The following is a 22,981-nucleotide window of genomic DNA, read 5'->3' as shown; positions in this document are numbered from 1 at the left end:
GGATCATCAGTAAAGACCTTCCACTGCTGGGAAGGAGAGCTTTGAGCTGAGATAGATGAGTGGAGGAAGGGAAAGATGACTCAGGTGGGGCACAAATTCAGAGGCTAGAACCAGCAGCACATGTTCAGGGGACAGTTGGACCAAGCCGCCTTAACTTCCCAATGTTGGAAACGGGCCTTCCTTCCTCAGATCTCTTGAAGTACGTGGTACTGCTCTTGGAACTTAGATTATTCCAGTCTATGGGATAGGGATGAGATCTGTGATTTCATTGAGATGGGGAACGCATAGGTAAAGAAACTCCCTCTACCAACACAGGATGGCATGTTTTTCTACAAAATGTAGTCTCAGAGAGTTTTCAAGTCAAGAAATAACTTGTTCAAGGTTACAAAGTCAGTATGTGTCAGAGCCTGGACTCGAACCTGTCTTCCTGACTCCAAGGCCAGCTCTCTACCCACTTACTACCCCACACTAACTTTCAGGCAAAGGCTAGTTTTGCCTCTAAACTCACAGTGCTTTGGAGCAAGGCCCTACCGACTATATTGAGCTCTTTTGAGAAAGCTACTTTACCTAGGTCTTCAGTTCCTGATCTATAAAATGAAGGGCTTGGAATAAATGGCCACTGGCATCGCTTCTGGCTCTATATTTGGGCTCCTAGGATTCTTTGAAACAAGCCCTTCCTCTTAGCACATGGTGACACTGTGTTCTCTGCACACAGTGGGAGTTGAGCAATGTCTGTCAATGGAATAAAGATGGGTCTCGGTTTCCCCCTCGGAAAATAAAGAGGTTGGACTAGATATACCTATGGAGTTTTTTGTCTTGTTTCATTTAGAGATAGAGTTTTAATAGGGTAATATACTATTTTATATACTACATAATATATTAATATTTATTAATGTATATACTATATTAATTTATTCATTTATGTACTATATAATATACTAATATGATATTTTAATAGGTTAAATACTTTGCTGCGTAGTTTTAACACTACACTTCCAGGGAACCAGGCAGGCCCAATGTAAGTGGTTAACCAGGCTGGAGGGGACCTTGTTTAATCACTGACCCTTCACTGTTAGCTGGCAAGTGTTTTCGGAGCACTTAAGATGTGCCCAGTATCTTGCTAAAGACAATCCCCTGGAGGATACGTAGGAGCTCTAGGCCCCCAGACTCTGCCCTCATGCAGTTGATAGGCTTACTAGCAAGACAAGGCATACATCTATAAGATAATATTCCAAGGGAGGAATTCACAAATGAGGGGTGCTACCATAGGGTCATAGTTTTACAGCCAGAAGGGACCTTCGAGACTGTGGAGTCCAACACTCATTTTACAGATGAGGAAACTGAGGCCCAGAGCAAGTTAAAGACTTACACAGGGTCATACACCTAGTAAGAGTCTGATACAAAATTTGAACATGGGTCTTTCTGACTCCAAGTCCAGCATTCTACCTGCTTCAGCAGACTCCTTCTCCGTAGGCAGGAGAGAACATTGTGCTACCAAGGGCAGATGGAGATTTGAACTGGGCCTGGAAGAGTGGGCCTGGCGATTGACAGGTAACTTAGCACTGCTGCCTACAGATGGAGACCTCTTTCTGATCAAGCTTTTTGAAAGAACAAAGTTCTGATCAAACCAAGAGGAAGCTCCAGAGGTATCCATGCAAAAGCAGGAGTGCCTCTGGGGAATCTCAACACAATAACAAGACTGGCTGAGAAAGGCCAATGGAGAATAGAAAGAAAGGCAGCTAAGTGGTAAAGTGCATAGAGTGCTGGGTCTTCCTGAGTTCAAAACTGGCCTCAGACACTTACTGGCTGTGTGACCCTGGACAAGTCACTTAACCCTGTCTGCCTCAGTTTCCTCATCTGTAAAATGAGCTGGAGAAGGAAATGGCAAACTACTCCAGGATCTTTGCCAAGAAAACTCCAAATGGGGTCAGGAAGAGTGGGACATGACTGAAAACAACTAAACAACATGAACAGAAATATCCAAGAAGATCATACCTAATCATAGGCAGAGAAAGCAGAGAACTACTGGTTTGAGAAGAAAAAAAATTACCAAGTGAAAAGGCATTTTTAAAAAATATATGAGCAAAGGGCTGGATGGCAACGATCTCCATAGTCAGACCCTCATTTGAGCACTGTGTCTCATAAAAACCTCCAAAGTTTAGAACAGATGCAGAGAAAATGGAGGGAATCCAGAAAGGAGCAGCCAAGAGGATCAAGGTGTTGGAGACTGGGTCCTATGGGGAAAGCTTTCAGGGATCTTAGCTATTTAGCCTAGAGAAGGGAAGGATCAGGGGTGATGTAGTTGCTGTCTTTAATCTGACTCTAAACCATCTTTCCATACTGATCACATGTACCTTTCCTCAAATTCTGTTTTCCTGAAAAAAAATGCCCTCCTTGTTGCTCCCTGTATGCAACATCAAATATCCCACCTTTGTACCTTTGCCCAAGCTGTTCCCCCTGCCTGGAATGCGCTCCCTTCACCTCTACTTTCTAGAATCCATTGCTTCCTTCAAAGCACAGCTCAGGGACCACCTCCTGATCCTCTGAGTTATTTGTGCTCCCCATTCCTCCCCCTCATTGCTTGTTGTTCAGTCATGTCCAACTCTTTGTGACCCCACTTGGGGTTTTCTTGGTAAAGCCATTTCCTTCCCAGATCATTTTACAGATGAGGAAATGGAGGGAAAGAGGCTGAAGTCACTTGCCCAGGGTCACACAGCTAGTAAGTGTCTGAGGCCACATTTGAACTCAAGTCCTCCTGACTCCAGGCCTGGTGGTCTATCCACTGTACCACCTGGCTATCCCATTCCTCCCCTTTATCCTCCAGAAATTTACCATTATCTGCCCCGCAAATATTTTGCTTATCTCTGTACATGTTGTTTTTCCTCAGTAGACTATAACTCCTCAAAGGCAAGAACTACTTTGTTTTTGTCTTTTATAATCCCCAAGGCTTAGTCATAGCAACTGGTATAGAGTATGCCAACAAAAGCTTGCTGAATGGGATAAAAGGGTCAATGTAGCCAGTGTAAATCAATGTAATCAAAAAAGACCAATGTAATTCAGTGTAATCAGTGAAATGGGGTGGTAGAAAAAGCCTTGGAGTAGGAATCAGGAGACCTGGCTAAACCTTGTCTGGCCACCAACTCATTATGTAACTGTCAACTAGACAATTTTCTTCCCAGGGACTCAGTTTCCTCCTCCATAAAATGAGGAAGTTGAATTATTTGATTTCTAATGTCCCCAAAATAAAACAAAACAACCAGACTCTAGGGTTTTGATGGTTCTGTTTTTATTGGGGAAAGGAGATCATTAGTGGTTGTTTGGTTCCAAGGAGTTGAAGAAAATAGCCTTAGATTTAATCTGGAGAGATTCCTCTGGGAGAGGAAGAATTCCTCCACCACCTGAGGGACCAAACTTTGAAATTTGTGGGAGGTCAAAGGGAAAGTGCAGAAATCTTTAGAAAGAGAAGAACCTACCTACCAAACAGCTTAGTTATTCGCCTGCCTAAAGTGAGGCCACAACCAATTGCTAAAGGCCTTTGCAGGATTGGCTACACTTTCTCTCATGCGCCTCACACTCACTGCCCATGGTGGGAGAGTCAAAATACACTTTACTCCCCATTGCCATTTCCAGACCTTCCCTGATCACACCTTCACTAAAGCAACTTCTCCTCCTTTTGAGATTCAAGCTATCGACATTTATCACCCCATCCAGATTCCGGTGACTATTACCACTTGACCTCCCCATCCCAGGACATTCTCCCTCCACAAAATGAGTTCAGTTCTTGACTCACAGTATTTCTGACCTCCTATCTTCTCCTCTCACAATTGGGGATGTCAACATTCACATTGATGCCACCTCAAATACCCTAGGGCAGCTAGCTGGCACAGTGGATAGAGTACCAAGCCTAGAGTCAGGAAGACCTAACTTCCTGAGTTCAAATCTGGTCTCAGACACTTACTAGATATATGATCATTTAACCTTCTTGCTTCAGTTTCTTCATTGTAAAATGAGCTAGAGAAGGAAATGGCAAAGCACTCCAGTCTCTTTGCCAAGAAAATCCCAAGTGGGGTCACACAGAGTTAGACACGACTGAAATGACTCAACAACAACAAATACCCTAACTTTCTGGCTTCTCAGTCTATTCAATTTGGCTCCATTCCTCTTCAGTTACACAAAGAGATGGTCAAATTGTTAATCCTGCCACTTAATCCACAAGTATTATACTTCCATACCCATGAACTTCAAGATTATTTTATATAAACAGAATCTTTTGCCCCCTAACTCTGTGCTTCATCCTGACTATGACTTGCATCTGTTTCACCTCTCAGTTCTTTCCCAGGACATCACTCTTGGACTGGCTACCCTCTCTTCCTTTCCCTATCTTGATGCCTTGGTGAACCAACTCAACGCTCCACTGTCCTTCATCTTTGATTCTCTTATTCCCTTGTTTTATCACTGATCACACCTTGCCAAGCCCCAAGCATGGAATACTCCCACTATCCACCTCCTCTATTCCTATTCACAAACTGCTGAATAGAAGTAGAGGAGATCATGAAATTGCACTGACTGAGCCCACAATGGTGTCTAATCTCCCCTGGGTCTTTAGTCAAGCAAGGCAAATATTCTATTCCTCCTGAGTTGATTCACTATTCCACTCTCCCAGCAACTGATCCAAGATTTCTCATCTCTTCAACCTCCCTAGAACACCCCCTCTTTTTTTGGAGAAGGGAAGGCAGGGCAATTGGGGTTAAGTGACTTGCCCAAGGTCACACAGCTGGTAAGTGTGTCAAGTGTCTGAGGCCGAATTTGAACTCCGGTCCTCCTGACTCCAGGGCTGGCGCTCTCACTGCTCCACCTAGCTGCCCCAGAACACCCCCTCTTTTTAACCTCTCAATTGAATACTTCACCAAAAAAGCTGAGGATATTTGATGAAAGCTCCCCATTCTTCTCTCCTTCTCAAGTCACATTATTCAAACACCTTTCTCTACTATCTCATCCTTCATTCTGATCTCAGATGAAGAAGTGGTCCTTCTCTTTGCCCTCTGATATGTGCCCTTGACCCCATTGCCCCCCTATTTCTCCAGCAAATTGCCTTCTCCCTTATCTCCCTTCTCTTTCTCTAATCTTCGCTCTCCCTATCTACTCCTGCTGCCTAAAAACATGCTCATGCCTTTCCTATCCTTAAAAAATCCTCAGTGGGACCCAACCATCCCACTATCTGTCATCCTATATCTCTTCTCTTCTGTGTGGCTAAACTCCTTAAGAAAGTACAAACAATGCTTCAATTCTCCCCTCACTCTCTTTTAAACCCTCTGCAATCTGGCTTCCAAACTGCTCTCCAAAGTTATCTGTGAACTCAATTGCTAAATCAAATGGTCTTTTCTCAATCTGAGATCTTCCTTGTCCTCTCTGCAGCATTTGGCATTTAATCACTTCCTCCCCCTAGATACTCTGTCCTCTCAAGGTTTTCACGACACTGCTCCGTACTGGTTCTCCTACCCGTCTGCTCACTCCTAGGTCTCCTTTGCTGGTTCTTTGCCCATGTCTGGCCTCCTAAGATTCTGTCATAGGCTTCTTTCTCTTTTCATTCTTTATCTCACTTGATGATTTCATCAGCCCTATGGGTTCACTTATCTATATACCTATGAAGATGATTCCTGGATCTATATATCCAGCCCTGGTCTCTCTCCTGAGCTACAGTGATGTATGTCTAGCTGCCTCTTAGATATCTCCATCTAGATGTGCCATGGACAGATATCAAACCCAACAGGTCCAAAACAGAGATCATTTCTTTACCTCTAAACCTTCTCCATTTCCAAAGTTCCCCATTTCTTTGAAGGGTGCCCCTATTCTCCCAGTCACCCAGGCTCACAACTTTGTTCTCATCTTTGATTCCTCACACTCAAACACACCCAATATATCCATTTTTTGGTGTCAAATCTTATCCTTTCTATCTTTACAGCATCTCTCATATACGAGCCCTTCTCTCCACTATTGATTATTGTCCTTTGTACTCAAAGAAGACCAAAATGATGTTAGGGTCAATATACTCTGTGTCCAACTGTGGCTGATCAGAGCAATACAAGCTCTACCTTGGGTCAGACACAAATACTCCACATGAACATTTGGAATGGGGATGTCTTTAAATTTGCATATCTACCATTTATTTTGAGCTACTGCAATTCTTCTCTCACTGAGTACAGTGCCTTCTTTGATGGAGGTATACCATGGGGGTGGTCCTGTGCCAGTGCCCCCCATGTCTCACAGGCAATTCCAGAGTTCTTCAGAGAGATCTTGAGAGTATCTCTCTACTTATACTGCAACAGTCCTGCAACATCACTTCTCACCTAGACTATTACAATAGCCTCCTTCACCCAAGTCTTTCCTCATTCCAATCTACCTTCCATTCATTGTGCCAGGGTGATTTTTCTTGTGCCAGGCCTGGGCATGCCACATTCCCACTCAATGATCTCCAGTGGCTCCCTATTACCTTTAGGATAAAATAGAAACTACTGTACTTAGCTTTTAAAACCCTTCATAACCAGATATTTCCTACCTTCCCAGCCTCCTCATACCTTTCTCCCCTCCACATACTCTCTGACTGGTTTACTTCCAGTTCCTTGAACATGGAAGTACCATTTCCTACCTCTGTACTTCTACACTGGGTGTTCCCGATATCTGGAATTTTCTTCCCCCCTCCTCTGTTTCTTAGCTTCCCTTGCTCCTTTTACAATTAAGCTTAAAGGCCACTTTCTGCAGGAGGCCTTTTGTGGTGTCCCGCCCTCACTCCAGTCCCTAGCTGCTAATATCTTTCCCTTTCAAATTCTCTTCCATCTACTCTGCATCTAAACACCCTATTAAAACTCATGCTCCATGAGAGTAGGGGACGGTTTTACTCTTTTTTTATTCCTTTATTTAACACTGTGACTGAAACACAGTGTTTTATAAATACTTGTTGACTGAGAAGTAGCTAATGGCCAGGTAGTTATGTACAACAAAATTCTGATACATTTACTCCATGCAGCTTATCGGGATTTATAAAAACAGAAAAGTCAGTGAGTCAACAAGCATTTATTAAGCACTTACCATACACCAGGCACTGTGCTGAGTGTCAAGGATACAAAGACAAAAGTCAGCCCTCTCTCCCAAAACGCTGCTCATAATCTAATGGAAAAGATTTGAGAAGGTCTTACTAACCAATTCCCTCAAAGAAAAGATTAGATTGTGTGCCATCAGCCAGTAATAATAACAGTTTACAATCCAGGGATGGGATGAAGGGGAGTAGTTTGAAATTACAGTTATCCTTTCCACAATGAGACTTTTCCCCATATATCACGGGTCAGCCTAAGAAATTAAATGGGAATTTTGGGGGGAGAGTTTTGTGGAAGCCATAAATGACACCTTAAGCCCAACAAATGACACAGAGCCTGTGACCAAATACTTAATCCAAATCTTACAGCAAGGTACTGTGAACGTCCCATTAAAGAAAAAGAAAAAATTCAGACTTCTCTGGTACAAAGGGAGGGCCAAAAAATTTTATTTGGATTTTCTAGATTGTGGAGACACCGTGCCTCTAACCCCTGCAATGTGGAAGGGATAACTGAAATCTAAGTTTACAGAGGTTCTTAACTATTCCTGCGCCTTAGATACCTTTGGCAGTCAAATGAAGCCTATGGATTCCTTCTAAGAATGACGTTTTTAATGTATAAAATATATTACAAAGGAAACAAATTACATCGAAAAAGACATATTTCCACCATGCAAGTTAATTTACCCTCTGAAATATATCTACAGATCCCTTCTGTGGACCCCCAAGCTAAGAAGTCCTGGTCCAAAAAGCGATTGGAGTCTTTAAGGCCTGCAAGCCATTTGATGGACATGAACTCACTTAATTTTTCATAGCGATATTTTAAGGTAAGTGCTTTTATTTCCCCACTTTGCAAAAGCTCAGAGAGGTTATAGGATTTGCCTGAGATCACACTTCTTACTAGTAAATAGGTAGCTGGGTGGCTAAGGGATAAAGGCTGGGCTTGGAGTCAGGAAGACCTGGGTTTAAAGCGTGCCTCACACTTACTACCTGGGTGACCCTGCCAAATCACTTAAATAAGACATCCTATTGATGATGCATTGGCCCTTGTATATGTAAAGGAAAAGGTCTCCAATTCCGTATTTGTCCATCTACAAATGGCCCAATGGGCCTGTACCAATTTGGAGAACCATTTGAAGCCACTCAACCTGACTAGGACTGTTAGCTCCTTCTTGAGCTAAGCAATAAAAACAAATTCCAACTCAAGTGGAAACTGGTTCTGCTGCCTTACTCTGCCATCAAAGCTTCAAAAGCTCACCCCTACCTTCTAATGGGGTCATTGTTTTGCCCAACTGGCATGTTGTTAATTGGGTCTATTAAAATGCAACACCAGACAAAACTCCATTGCAGGGGGCAGTTGGTTCCGTAGAAACAATGTTATAAATGGGTAATAGGCCATGTGACATTACAGTAGCAATCTTGTGACTTCACTATGAGTTTAGTTTATAATGTATTAACAATGTTACTATGAATTATGGGATAAGCTTTTGCAACATTTGTCTATAGTTGTCTTGTACATCAAAAGTCAAACATTTGCAGTGCTAGTAGACTGCTTTCAAAATGTGTTGAAGATTAATTTTGAGTAACAGATCCCATGTGACCATTGCAGATGAATCATCATGGTGGGAGGGTGGGAACCAATGGATTTGGAGTCAGAGGTTCAAATCTTAACTCTCTCACTTACCTGTGTGACCTTGGGAAGGTCACAACTTCTATGAACTTTAAGATGAGAGATGTTGGACTAGATATAGGGGCGTGGCTTTGAGGCCACATGTGGCCCGCTAGGTCCTCAAGTGCGGCCCTTTGACTGAACCCAAACTTCACAGAACAAATCCCCTTATTAAAAGGATTTGTTCTGTAAAACTTGGACTCAGTCAAAAGGCCATACCCAAGGACCTAGAAGGCCACACATGGCCTCAAGGAGGCAGGTTTCCCACCCCTAAGAAGGTCTCTTCTGTCTTTTAATCTATAATCAAATAATATGAAAGTATTTGCAAATGGGTAGGCTTCCTTTATTGGTCTTGCTGATCAGCTGTTCTTAAAGGGGTAGATGAAACCCCCATTGGGTTCTCCCCATATCCCATATCCTTCCTTCTCTTACCATCGCTCTTCTGCTCAAGTCAGAGCAGAAATGATGGAGCTGCCTCCATCATTTACTTGGTGAAGCCACATCATTTTTTCTTCCATGTGATCTCCAAAGTTACCACAGTTGCTCTCCACATTCTACTTAAAGATCCTTGAGAACAAAAAATATGACCCCGTGGGCACACATAGTACAGTGCTGCATACTCTAAGGATGGTCAATAAGCCAAATCTCGAATAATACAACACAGTGCTTAATTAGGAAATTACTTCCCCAGACATGACTTGGTTAGAAGTAACCTTAGAGATCATCCAGTAGGGCTCTGTTCATTTGGTTTGTCCCTGGACCATTCAATATTTTTACCAGTGACTTGGAAAAAGGTATAAATAGCATGCTTGGCAAATTTGCAGATGACATGATGCTGGGAAGGATAGCTAATGCACAGTATAACCTATTCAAGATTCAAAGGATCGTGACAAGTTAGGCCACTGGGCTGAATCTTATGAGATAAAACTGAATGAATGAATAAAGCCCTTATTATGTTCAAAGTATAATAGCCTACATTTATATGGTGCTTTAAGGTTTGCAATGTAATTTAATTGGGAAAAATGCAAAGTCTTATACTTGGTTCAAAGTCAGTTGCACAAGCACTAGATGGGGGAAAATGTGGCTAGACATAAGTTTGTTTGAAAAACATCCAGGGGTTTTAATGGATGGCAAGGTCAATATGAGTCAATGGTGTGAGAGTATAGCCAATAAAGCTAGTGAAATTGTATTCTGCATTGAGAAAAGTCAAGGCTAATGATTTCTTTGTACCATGTCCTGGTCAGATCGCGTCAGAAGTATTTTCATTCATCCATCCATCCATCCATCCATTCAATTATTGCTGGTGTTATGTTAATAAGGATATTAATAAGCTAGGGATGGTTAATAATAATGATTATCATTAATAAGTCCAAGGGAGGATAATCAGACTGGTAAAGGGCCTTGAGTTCATGTCATATGAGTAATGATTAAAGAAACTTCAAATATTTAATCTGGAGAAAAGAAGACTCAGGGGAAGGAAGCATGATAGCTGCCTTTAGTTTTTGAAGGCCTGTCCTGTGGAAGGGAGAATAGATCGGTTCTGTCTGGTCCAAGAGGAGCAACTTTAGCTCTGATGTCAGGGGGAAAACTTTCTAAAAATTAGAATAGGCTGCTGTGAGAGGCAATGGACTCTTTATTTGACTCTGGAATGTGTTTCTGACCTTACACTGGATATATAGGTGTGTCTAATGTTTCCGGAATTCACTTCAAAGAAAATAATGAAGCCACTTTGTGAGTACCTGCCTGAGGGAGAGTTGGGGAGCTGTCCAGTGTCCCTTTCCTGACCCCTCGCCAACTCCTCCCCACAACACATTTTGCTAGAAATAGGCAGTAGCCCCATAAGTAGAGTTGCTTCCTTTCTCTCTCACCTTTAGAGCAGGGACAGGCAGCTAAGTAGTTAGGTTTCAAAGCGCCTTCCTTCTGGGGTGCAGGCTGTATGCCAAATAAGATTGTCACCAGAGCAAGTGAGTGAGGATGTGCTGACAGTTAGAAGCAGAGGTTCAAATGTCAGCAAAGCCAATAATTAAGTTGAATAGGTGCTCCCTTTCAGTAAACCTGAAAATAGTATTTTCTTAAAGGAATTGAAAGCCAGAACATCTCCAAGAAGTTGTTCAATAAAACAGCTTGGTGCTCTGATCAGCAGCTGGGAAACAATCGTGAGATTTAGAATCCGAGGTTGCTTGGTTGTTTCAGTCAAGTCCTACTCTTGGTGACCCCATTTAGGGTTTTCTTGGCAAAGATACTGAAATGGTTTGCCATTTCCTTCTCCAGCTCATTTTACAGATGAGGAAACTGAGGAAAATAAGGGGACCAGGGTTCAAATCCCAGTTCTGCCACTTGCTATTTGCCTGACCTTGAACAAGCCACTCCTCACCTATAAAATGAGGAGGTTGAACTCCAGCAGTTCTTAACCTTTTTTGTGTCCTGGATCCCTTTGGCACTCTGGTGAAGCCTAAGGACCCCTTCTCAGAATCATGTTTTTAAATGATAGTGAAATGTAGTTATATTTTAAATATATAAAATACATTTGCACATTATATATTATACATATATACATATTTACATGTACAGATATATAAAATATTTTTAAATACATGTTCATAGACCAGGCTAGGTGCAGCTAGGTGGCGCAGTGTACAGGCCTACAGTCGGGAAGACTTATCTTCCTAAATTCATATCTGGCCTCAGACACTTACCAGCTGTGTGACCCTGGGCAAGTCACTTAACCCTGTTTGCCTCAGTTTCCTCATCTGTAGAAGGAAATGGCAAACCACTCCAGTCTCTTTGCCAAGAAAACCCCAACTAGTCTCATGGAGAGTTGGACATGACTGAAACTACCTGACAATAACAAGACCAGATTAAAAACTCCTAAAGATGACCTTTAGTGACCCTTCCCAGAATCTTATTCTTTTCACCCTGATACCAAAGGTCCTAAAATCATTCGATTTGGAGTCAGATGTCTTGAGTTCATATCTTGGTTCTTCTACTAACAGTTATCTACCTGTTTGTCTCTTTGACTCTTGGGAGGTGGGGGAGGGGGTTAAATGTTTGGCAAATATACCTGAGGTGAATATACACACTCAGAGCCAGACAATAGGAAAGACATATATGTCAAAGCAGGAGAGTTTGTAGTCTGCCCTGAGAGGGGATTTCATTTAAAATCAGAATTTCCTTATCATCAGAAGAATCAAACCTTAAAAGGGGAGCCAGAGAGAAAGTGGACAGTCTGTGCCCTGTGGGAAGAATAGTCAGCTGTCCCTAAACATTCCCCTGCAGAAGGCAGGAGGCTGGACCAAATGGCCTCCCCAGCTTCCTTCTGGTGCTAGATTGTTGACCCCATTAGGAGAGGGCAGGGAAAGAGGGATGGAGCACTCTGGGCTCAGGCTGCTCTCAAATCCCAGAGACCCTTGAGGGAGCTGTACTAAGTTAGAACTCCTGCATTCTCTTTTTCCTCACCAGTGACTACTCCTGTTCTTCTGATGTCTCCCACCCCAATAGGGTTTGCTTCAGAGAAAAGGGGATTCCTTCCTGGGCAGGGTATGAAGAAGGAAGATACTGGGGTGGGTTGGACCAGGCCCTAAAGGGACTGTGGTGGTAAGGGATGGGGGGAGGAGGTGTGAGTCCCATACCCCTCCCACCCACTTCCCCCAAAGAATGTAATTAAGGAGCAGGCCTCTGGCAGGAGCCAAGCTTTTTGCCTTCCATCTATAAATCACCTTCTGAATCATCTCTTAGCCCTGAGAGGAGCAACTGCTATTTGGGCTGCTCCAGATGGCTGCCAATGCCACTCCCCCTGCCTAGCCAGCCCCCCCACGCTCCCACCCCCCAATCCCTGCAGCTGCATGGAGCCTGGCTAGAATGACTTGAGTTCTCAGCTGGAAAGAGTAAAGGCCCAAGAGAGCAGCACTGCCTGGGAAGAAGAAACGGAGCTTTTGTCTCCCTAGTTCCACTGTTACCTCTTGTCTTCTTCCCTGTTCAGTCAAATATGGAATAGTTTAACCTTAGGCCTGGAAAGGGGGTGGGCAGCATGGACAGCAAAGTCTAGTCAGCCTTATTTCTAACCTTGAGGGTCCCTATCTGGGCCAAACAATTCCTCCCCAAAAAGGACTGAGTCAGAAACAGGAGAAGTGAAAAGATGACAGGGAAAGACAGAGACAAGGAAATAGAGACAGGCAGACAGAGAAGGAGAGAGGGAGAGAGACAGAAGCAGAAAAGAGAGAGACAGAGACAGAGAGAGACAGAGACAAAGAGAGAGAGACAGAGACAGAGACAGAGTTAGTTACAGGCTCTGATGGGGAGCAGGTGGGGAAAGAAAGGTTGGTGACACCAATAGACAATAGAATGTCAGAGTTTCCCATTTAGCTGGAGAGGTGTACAGGCAGAAACCACCAAACATCACCAAGTGGTTCTATCACAATATGACTTTAGAAGAAATAGCATAATACAGGATAGGCAGAGCAACTGGAAGAACGTTATAAACGGGAGATCGGTGACTGATAGAGGTTTTTTACATCCAGGCTTCTATTTCCTCAGCTGAAAAATGAGAAGTGCTAGATTCAAATACAGGTATACAAAGTGGGGGTACATGTACCCAGAGATGTGAAAAATCATCCCTTGGGGTGCATGAAGAATATTTGAGATCAGAAAACAACACCACTGTGCAGCCAGCTCCCAGCTGTTGCGTGCATCCGCTGCTACCCTTCCCTTGGCTGCTGTCATCACCCACCACGCTGGATGGTCAGCTGCACCCCCCTTCCTGTGCAGGAAAGCATACAGGTGGGCAGGCAGTGAGTTATTCTCTATCTGGCTGCCTAATGCCCCTGTCTTCCCTTCTGCTCCACCACAGTAGCAGTATATACCTCCTAGGAGCCCTGGACAGTACTCTTCACATTGCTGAAACCCCCCCGGGGCCCTAGGCTACTAAGAGGACAAACAGATCCTATTTCCCTGGAGGTGTGGACCCCTTCCAGGGCCTTACCCTAAAGTGTGTGTGCATGGCTTGTGTGCTTCCCTTGAGCCTCCATATCCCAGAGAGGTAACACTGCCCAAGGAATCCTGACTGCAACCGGGACAGACAGACCCTGTTTCCCTAGAATGGAAAGTATTGCAGGGCTTCACTCTCAGGAAGGATGGTTGGGATGTGTGGTCTGGGGATATACGACTCAAAATCCCAAGACAGGAATGGGGCCCTCTCTGGCCCCATTCAGTCAGGCTGACCTGGTGGGGAAATGCTTACTTGCAAGGTGAGCTGTTTCTGCTCACCAGGGTTCTTCTTTTTCCCTTGACCCCCAGGAAAACATGAAAGGCTGGGGCCCCAGGCAAGTAACAGTAAGGAGAGGCAGAGCTAAGGCAACAGGCGGCAGCAGCAAGCAAGAAGGGAGAGGCAGGGGCTGGTTTTTACCGCCATTAGGTTTGGGGCTCACAGGCAGGCAAGCGCAGAACTTTCTCACATGAGAAACCTGGCTCCCAAGACCCTCCCAAACCCAACCATCATCAGGAATCCAGAGCCCCACAGAAGATCTTGCCATTTGCCTGCATCTCCCCCACATCCCCAGCAACAGTCACCCTCTGGACTTGAGATGTGAACTCCAGAGACCACATTCCCCTTTTATCGGGGAAGAGAGTAATTGAATAAGTGCAGTTCAACAAAAATCTTTACATAATTGATGGAAAAGACTGAAAATGAATATCGTCATTTAGTTAGCACAATCAGCAAAGCACTTTCTTCCATTTGGATCTGTTTCTTTGAGAGATTTCTTTTTTCAACTATGACATCCATTAAAACCAAGCATCAAAATCAACTGAACTTAGAAGCAGACCTTTGATTCACTGCATCACAAAATGTTAAACCGAAATTTAAAAAAAGCATATCCATTTACCCTGATCTCACTAAAAACACTGTGATTTCTTCAGCCAGAACAAAAAGGGCTTTTGTACCATTAATAAATATGATGGAATTATTTTTAAAATATCATTATCTACCCTAATTTTTTAAATGTCTATTTTACATGTGTTTCAGAATATATGGTAATATATTAGTGTAGTAGTACATGTATATAATTAATAACTAAATTTGCATAGTTTTGTGATATATGCTCAGAAATTTTTTATTGATTGGTTATCAAAAAAGGTTGGAGAATCCTAGGTAGGGGAAAAACAATTCAACATGTCAAAAAACCTGTGAGATCCTTGGCGTGGGAGCTCCTTCCATGGAGAAGGCTTATCACAACCAGAATAGCTTCTGACAGTTGTCTGTGGCTCAGAGGGGGTCAGTGACTTGACCAAGGTCACATAGCCAGTAAATATCAGAGGCAGATTTTGAGCCCTTGTCTTCCTGATGCCAGCTCTATCACTACCCTATCCACTCTTATCATGTCACCCCTAGCTAACAACACCCCAAATTACATTGTAGCCAAACCTCACCCCGAAGTCACACAAGCAAATCTGTGGCCAAGCCAAGATGAGAACTCAGATCTCCTGATTTCCAGCCCAGGGCTCTTTCCACTCCAGTACAGAGATAATGTGACTATAAAATGAGATAACAGACATGAGAACATTTTGGTAAATAACCAGCCAAATTCAGAGATCCACTGATTAAGTTGCAGAATGGCAGAAACCTTCTGAGGGAAGGTTTTGCTGGGAGGCCATTTGGTTATCACTCTACTCCCTCCCCTCAGGGGCAGCAAATGGAGACAGTGTTCCCTTCCAATGTGGCTTCTCTGACAATACTGTGGTGGCAGGGCCTAATGGACAGGGCTTGAGCTACAATAAACCTATCCTGAGAGTTTAAGCACTGCCCCACTCCAGCCAATCCTCTTTCCGGAGATATGTATTTCCCTCTTTTTTTTTTCCACTCCGGGACACCATGTCACCACCATCACAACACAGCCACCAAACTTGGTCCTCTTATCTCTAGCGTGTAAAAGGAAATGGTGCTTCAGTTTCTTTAAAAACTCACTCCCTAGAACAAGACCAGGCGGAAGCTCACCCCCCTGGGGCCTACTCTTATCTACTCTAGTCTGTGTCAGCCCAAGGCATCAAGTCAAAGCTATTCAACAAAATCTTTATTGAGTATCTACTGCGTACTAGTCCCGGCCTTGATGGAACTCACAGTTTACCATACTAAGATGATTGTAATGGACGATGAGAAGTATACAAGCCAGACACAAACAGGTATAAGGTATGAGGAAACTCATTAGTACTGATGGGCCAGCACTGGCTAGAACAGCTTAAAGCAGGTCCTAGTCTTCAGTGCTTCCCCACCTCCACCTCCTACAGAGCTCTTGTACTTTGGGGATTTGCCCCATCATCCTTTGTCTCAGTTTCCCCAATGGTGTCAGAGGGAAAGGGAGGTAGTAGGTAAGCATGATCAGATGCCCTGGAATAGACAGGACAAGCTGGGATGGCTGTGTCCTTATCTACCTTGGCTCAAGAATGGGTAGATTTGGCCATTTACCTGGATCTATGGATGAGGAAGCAGGGGGGCTGGGGAGGAGGGGAGAGATGTATAGGACGTCTGGGATAGGAAGCACAATCTCATCTCTCAGAGCCTTAATGTAACCCTTGCCCCTCCTTGAAATCCTGTTCTTTCCAGGGAATTATCTAGTTCCCTAAACAGTGGGTAGTCACTATCTACTCCAAAAAATACCCCTCGTGGTCTTGAAGTTCATCTTTGAGATCTGATGATGGTGGGGGTGGGGTGCCATTTGAGGTTGTCGATGAGTTGTTTTGGCATCCTTTTTTGGAAAGGGCTTTAAGATGCTTGCTTTTTACATTTTATTTTATTTTTAAAATATGAGCAAGTACTTCATAAGACCAATAATCATTTCTTAAATGCTTGTCTCAAATACTCCCAAAATATAGAATGTTTCTCTGAGTATCCAGACTATTCAGTTAGGAAATCAAAATCCTATCAGTGACGTGATTTCTTAGAGTACTAAGGGTTAAATGGAGTTTGAGAAGAAGAAGCGACTTCACCCCACTTCCAAGTAACTTGGATTAACTTCAACATTCTATCCCCCTAGGGAGAGATCTAACCTAGCTGGGAGACCACCCAGCGGAAACCTGGGCATCCGATCTGGTATCTGTCCATCTCTGTCTGTCTGTCTATCTTTCTGATCAGCAGCCTCAGCCCAGGGAGCTGAGGGACACTGCAAGCCATCTGTAATTCCTGCCTGCTACAAGTGTTAACACCTGGCCCCAGGCCTTCCTCCCCCACAGTCTCCAGGTGCTTGGCACATCTGAGTTCACTGACCTCCACAGGGTTTGACTGAACATGTTTTTCTGTCTCAGTCAGGATAGGAGGGGTCGAGACCGTGCCATTTCTACAATAAGGAAAACTGAGGTTGGCCACAGGGCAAGCAATTGGCCCAATCCTTTCAGTGTTAACATAGGACCCTGAGAAGCTCATTTGGGAATCCTCGTTCTCATTCCAACAACCTTTAAAAATCATATTCAAACCTATTACCTCACTGTAATCACAGAATGCTCCTGTGAGGTAGGCAAGGGATTATCAGCTCTCATTTTACAGATGAAAAAACAGTCCAAGAAAAATGAAATGACTTGATGCTTAAGGTCAGGCATCCAGTTCGGTCTTCTGACTCCTGAGTCAGTGTTCATTCATCTGATTGTCTTTTGAGGAGGGTCTTAGAGGATATACTCTAAGAAAATGGTCTCATTTTCTTCCAAGGAAGAGGAGACAATATCCTCTACCAGCTGTGGGTGGGAACTGAAAGAGTGAATTGCATGATCCAGGATACTCCAGGAGTCTCTCAGGAGACTGGACAACAGCTGCCATTGTGCAGCTGAAAGAGCCCTGGCCTTGGAAATGGGAGATTTGCCATTAGTTTGCTGTGTGACTTTAAGCGACACTTTTCCCCTCTCTGGGCCTTATCTGTAAATGAGGGGATAGAATTAGATATGCCATCTAGCTTTGACATTCCTTGATTTCATGATTCTAAATCCAAGCTAGTGCATACACTGCAAGATTTGAAGTTCAGTGTCAAGAAGAGAAGCGGGGGAAACCTTAGGTCTTAAGAGGACTGACTTTTTTGGGGGGGAGGTGAGAGTGGGCAAACTACTGACTGAATAATTTCCCTTCCAAATCTCGCCCAAGGGCATATGTGTGGGCTACGTGGGCCAGAGTGTCATTAACAACTTGAAGTTGCCTGTCCAGAACTGTAGGGAGCCAGGGGTGGAATTGGGGATCTCTGTATCTTTCCCCCAATTCCATCTCCCTCTTCTAATCAGCCTCTACCCAAATTCTAAGAGCCAGCCATGGGGGAATGATGTTTTTCCTCTCTCTGCCCGCACAACTATGCCCAAATAGCTCATGAAGTTGGTGATTGACCACAGACCTGGGGAGGAAGGAGTGAAGGAGGGCCCAGGATACAATTGTAGCTATACCCCTTGAAGCAGTAGAATCTCCCAGGGGAATTGACTACTGCAGTAAAAAGCGTTTCATAGCTGAGACAACCCATCCATCCACACGTACATATTCCTGTTTGAAGCTCCCCCCAAGAAGAATCATTCACATAGACAGTCACAAAGCATTGACATACGTGTTCCCAGATGCAATCACAGGCACTGTTCCTCATTCAGAGACACAACACATATGGGGCCACTGATGCTCATACAGGCACAGGTGAATAACATTGGCATGGACATACACAGTCCAGACACAAGCCCAGACATAGACACAGACAACAACCTAAACAGCAATGCAGGGCACTGACCCTCATGCAGGTACATAATATCGATATTGTCATGGACACAGAGACAGAAACAGAATCACCAACCCCCCCCACAGGCACAAGCACAGACCCATAGCATTGACACAGTCACATATGGATACAGACACAAAAACAGGCGCAAACACTGATGTAGAACCAGAGACACTGACCGGCAGACAGGTGCAGACACACATTACTGACATGGTCACACACATATACACATGTATATACAAAGGCACTGACCCACAGATAAAGAGAGACTGATTCTCCTCTGGGCATAGATAGACACGCAGAGGGACTGACCACCTCACAGAGGCATAGGCATACAGAAGCACTGGTCAGACTCATACAGACATAGAACACCCAGAGGCACTGACCCTCACACACACACATACATGCAACACACACTGATCTTGTATAAACAGACACACAGATACAGACACAGACAAATGGACATAGGCAGACCCACCGTTACCAACACTGGCAGTCACTGACATGAACACAGGTGCCCCTCCCCCCAGGGGCACTGGCTGACCCTCATAGAAACACACAGACACGAGCACGGACACCACCACCCCCCTCCACATACACAAACATGATAAAACACAGAGACACATGAACCTTTCTCCTCCACACCCAGACAAAGCAACCCTGCTTCCCTTCTCTACTCTGATTTGTCTGACACCATGAATACGGCACTGAGGGTGGACCTGGCCTGGCAGACTCACAGATAGATAGCCTTTCAAATGGCCCTTTCCTTGGCCTAATTCTCCCTCTCGTGGCAACCTCTAACTGGAAGCTTTTCAAACCACCATTTAAAAAAATCTACCTCCAAACCCAACACTCCTTTCCTTAGCCAACTGATGCCTCCCCAGCTGGCTTTGTCCATTACTGACAGCACTCTCTCGGGTCTGTCTGCCAGGTACCTTTGACAGGGACAGGACAAGATTGGCCTCCCCGCTCCCGCCTTCTGCCTTTCGGAGCTAATTTTGCCTCTTTCCCACAGGTTCCCCTCCTTCATGCCTTCCCTTGTCTGGGGGCTCTGCCTGTGCAAAGAACTGAACTCATCCTTGGGTCTGAAGAATGGCTGTAGAGGGTAGGTCTCAAAGGCTACTTACCCCCTCAACCCTCTGCTACAAACTGCGGAAACCTCCATCACCCAAGAAAAGCCCACCCCCTAGAAAACAAGATTCTATTATCTTTGCCTCTTCTCCCAGGGAAGACATCTCCCCAGCCCTTCTCTTCCTTTAACCACTCAACTCAGTCAAATGCAGGGCTGCATCCCATGCTGAGCCAGTCCAAAGAAAGACTCTCAAGCTATCCTGCAGAGATGACTTCCCAGCGACCTTCTGACTATATAATTTGAGTCTCTCCTGACTGCATAGTCCTTACTGTCTATAACCCATGTGCCCTCCTTTCTCTCACCCCCCAAATCCCCCTTCCAGGCCCTTGTTCCCCTCAAGCATAAATATTGCTACTTTTCCAGTAAAGAGAGAAGAAAAAAATGAGAGAGGGAGAGAGGGAGGGAGAGAGAGAGAGAGAGAGAGAGAAAGAGAGAGAGAGAGAGAGAGAGAGAACGAACACACAAGAACATAGGCAACCACATTTGAAATTTGGCTATTCTCCTTTTCTTTTTCTTGTTTGTTTGTTTTTAATTTTTTTGGGGGGGGGGAGGGGGCGGGGAGGGTGCCGCAAGACAATGCTTCATATTGGCCCAAATCGTCATTTTCCCCTTTCCAAAGCAACCAGGGTGGGAACTGGATGGAAGCGGATGAATTTTCTGAGATGGATGATGAAAAAAGAGGGTTCGAGTTCTTTTGAACTGTATTCTTTGCAGCAGAGCCCAATGAATACTTTTCACTTGGGTTCTCCTGAAGGGACAAGCAATCACACTCCTAATATTTTTGGAAATTCAACCAGCCCAAATTCCTCTTCAGCCCTTTCCACCCCAATCTCCTCCTCCCGTCCCCCTCCCCTTTATGCCCTTCATCATCATCTTGGGGGAAGATTCATTAATTGAAGTTTTCTGGAATGTAGGGGGTTGGGGGGTGGTGGGGAGACCCAGAGTGATTTAAAGAAGCTGGTTTTAGTCTCCTTCTCTCTCCCGACTCCCTGTACCTGCCAAAGGGAGGGAGACTGTCATTCGGTAAACAAGAAACAGCTCCCTATACCAGAGAGCCACAATGTAATGTTACTCAACCTGCCTCCCACTCCTCATTTTCCCATCTTCATTTTCTAAAATTTGTTTTGTATTTTCCTTTCTCTGAGAGGGAACTGTCCCTTTCTCCCCGGCTTTCTTGTTCCTTTTTCACTTTTCTTTCTCTTTAGAAAAGAAATTAATTTGAAATGGAGAATTATTTAATTAAAAAAACCTTGACAACTCCATATAAAACAAACCTTATTTTCCCCTCTACACCCCTCCCATTCACCCCCAGTATGAGAAAGGAAGAAATGAACGAACTCGAAATTAAATGGCACCTTCGTTAGCGGCTCAAGCCGGCCACGCTCACTTTGGAGGGTCTGGATTATCACAGCTTACATAGGAGAATATGATGATTTTTTTTTTAAAACCACACCGCTCCCCCACCCTCCTACCCCCTATCCAAAAGTCCCTTAAAGCCCTTAGCTATTTGAAAAAGGAAAAAAAAAAAGGTAAATGGTATTGATTCTTGGGGGGAGGTGGATCCCTTTCTAGAGGATGAGCTAGAGTGGGGGTGACAGAACATAAGAATTCTGCACAAAGCCCCAAATTCAGCCAGAATAACCCAGATATGGAGATGGGAGCGTGTGTCTGTCTAGGCATTCAGAGATAGATTCCTTCTATTTTTTTTTCAGTTGCAATTGAAGGAAGGGATTCCGGGGACCATGGCTGGGGGGGGGGGTGGTTCTGTTGGATTTAAGGAATGAAAAAAAGAGTCCTCCATAAACAGGAGAGGGGGGACTCTCCAACCTTTACAATTAATGGAAAAGAAAATGGTGATTATCACAGAACCTAGGACTTTGATTCTGAAATTGAAGGCAATAGCAGCATTGGAATTCAAGCAACCTATTTCTTTCTCATGGGGGGGGGGGGGACTGGAAGGAGGAGAGGAGAAAGGAGAAGCAACGAACTAGTCTCCCACCCTTACCCCCAACACCAGTATCACCTCCCCTCCCCCTTCCCTCCAGAATATGAAAGAGAAAATGAGGAGCAGGGGGAAAGGCGACTCTTACCACCAAATTGGGTAACCGGCTAAGACCTTGGTGCCACTGAACAGGAAGGAGAAGAGAAATCCAAGCAGGTGGTGATCCATTAGTCCTGGGTTGGAGGAGGAAGTTTGCAGGCAAACATGAAGAGGGGAAGCGAACGCCCCCAATAGTTGGAACAAAGTCCACTTGAAATTGGAAATGACTTTCGGGTTTGTCAGAAACGCACCTTCACCAGCCTCTCCCCCCCCCACCCCCCCTTTCCAAGAGCTCAGAGAAACAGGGTTTGAGGATGTCAGCAGGCAACCAATCAGAACGCTCGGCCTAAGGTAAGAGATGAGTCTATAGTTCAGAGCTGTCAATCATGCCTCCCCTCCCTCCCCTCCCTCCCCGGCCCCACAACTTGGTCTCGGGCTAGGAAGGGCACAGCCCTACCAAACTTGTGAAAAACCCTTTCCTCTGGGGATAATTAGATTTCTCCCCAAGTTCATTTGCGGGGGGGCACGGACACCAATGGCCAGTCCCAGCATCTGGCCCCGGAGGGAGAGCTCTACTTTGATATGGTTTGACCGACTGACCATTGGGTGGGGCTGGGGTTTGTTTATTTATTTATTTTGGGTGGTGTGGGTGGGGGGAGGTGAAGATGGGGTGAGGGTAGGTTGGGGGAATGGTAGATGGTTTTTCTTCTGGGGGTAACTACTAATTTCTGGCGCCCTGAGCCCAAGGAAAGATCTGGAAGAACCCAAAGCCTCTGTTTTTATGTTGTTTAAAACGCCAAGGTTTTTCAAAGCAGTAATGGGTGTCTGCATGGGAAGATGGTCTCGAAAACCCCCCAGCCCGTCTTACCGCCTCAGATCTACCCTATTATCTTTCCATTGCCCAGTAAAACTTGCTAAATAAAACTCTCCTCCAGGGGTATTGGGAATCTTAAAGAAGGATCTGGGGAGTGCTTTGAGATCTTGGGATGAAAGGCACCAGGGGAAAGTGCCCTTCGTTATTGGATTATTTTGTCAGGGATCAGATCAGTATCGGGACCTCCTGCTGCCTTTGCATTTCCTGCAACTGACACCACACTGGGTCAGTTGCATTTCCTGCTTGCAGTCAGTTTCACTTTTTCCTTAAGGGGCTCTTTCCTTCCCCACTCCCCCAATTATCCAATGCCTCTTGGATCTAGGTCTCTACCCCTTCCCCTAGGCAAATTAGAAAAACCTTCCAAACCCACCCATTCCGGAGGGAAGTATTTGAGTGGACTTTAGAATTTCTTTTGGGGTACAAGGGAAGGGAATTGCTGACTGAAAGCCTTGCCCT

General features: G+C 44.7%; 1 protein-coding gene across 1 annotated transcript in view; it reads right to left on the bottom strand.

Annotated features, from left to right (window-relative positions):
* The window catches only part of WNT3 (Wnt family member 3), an 88,781-nt gene extending 67,001 nt beyond the window's left edge, over positions 1 to 21,780 (bottom strand). Inside the window, exon 1 of the mRNA XM_036758209.1 lies at positions 21,701 to 21,780. Coding sequence (XP_036614104.1) covers positions 21,701 to 21,780 — 80 coding nt within the window. The remainder of the gene's footprint in view (positions 1 to 21,700) is intronic.
* Positions 21,781 to 22,981: the final 1,201 nt, after the last annotated feature.

The sequence above is a fragment of the Trichosurus vulpecula genome, chromosome 4 (genome assembly GCF_011100635.1).
Source record: "Trichosurus vulpecula isolate mTriVul1 chromosome 4, mTriVul1.pri, whole genome shotgun sequence".
Classification (NCBI taxonomy): Eukaryota; Metazoa; Chordata; class Mammalia; order Diprotodontia; family Phalangeridae; genus Trichosurus; species Trichosurus vulpecula.
The sequence above is the reverse complement of the archived record's forward strand: the minus strand, read 5'-3'. Positions and strand labels throughout refer to the sequence as shown.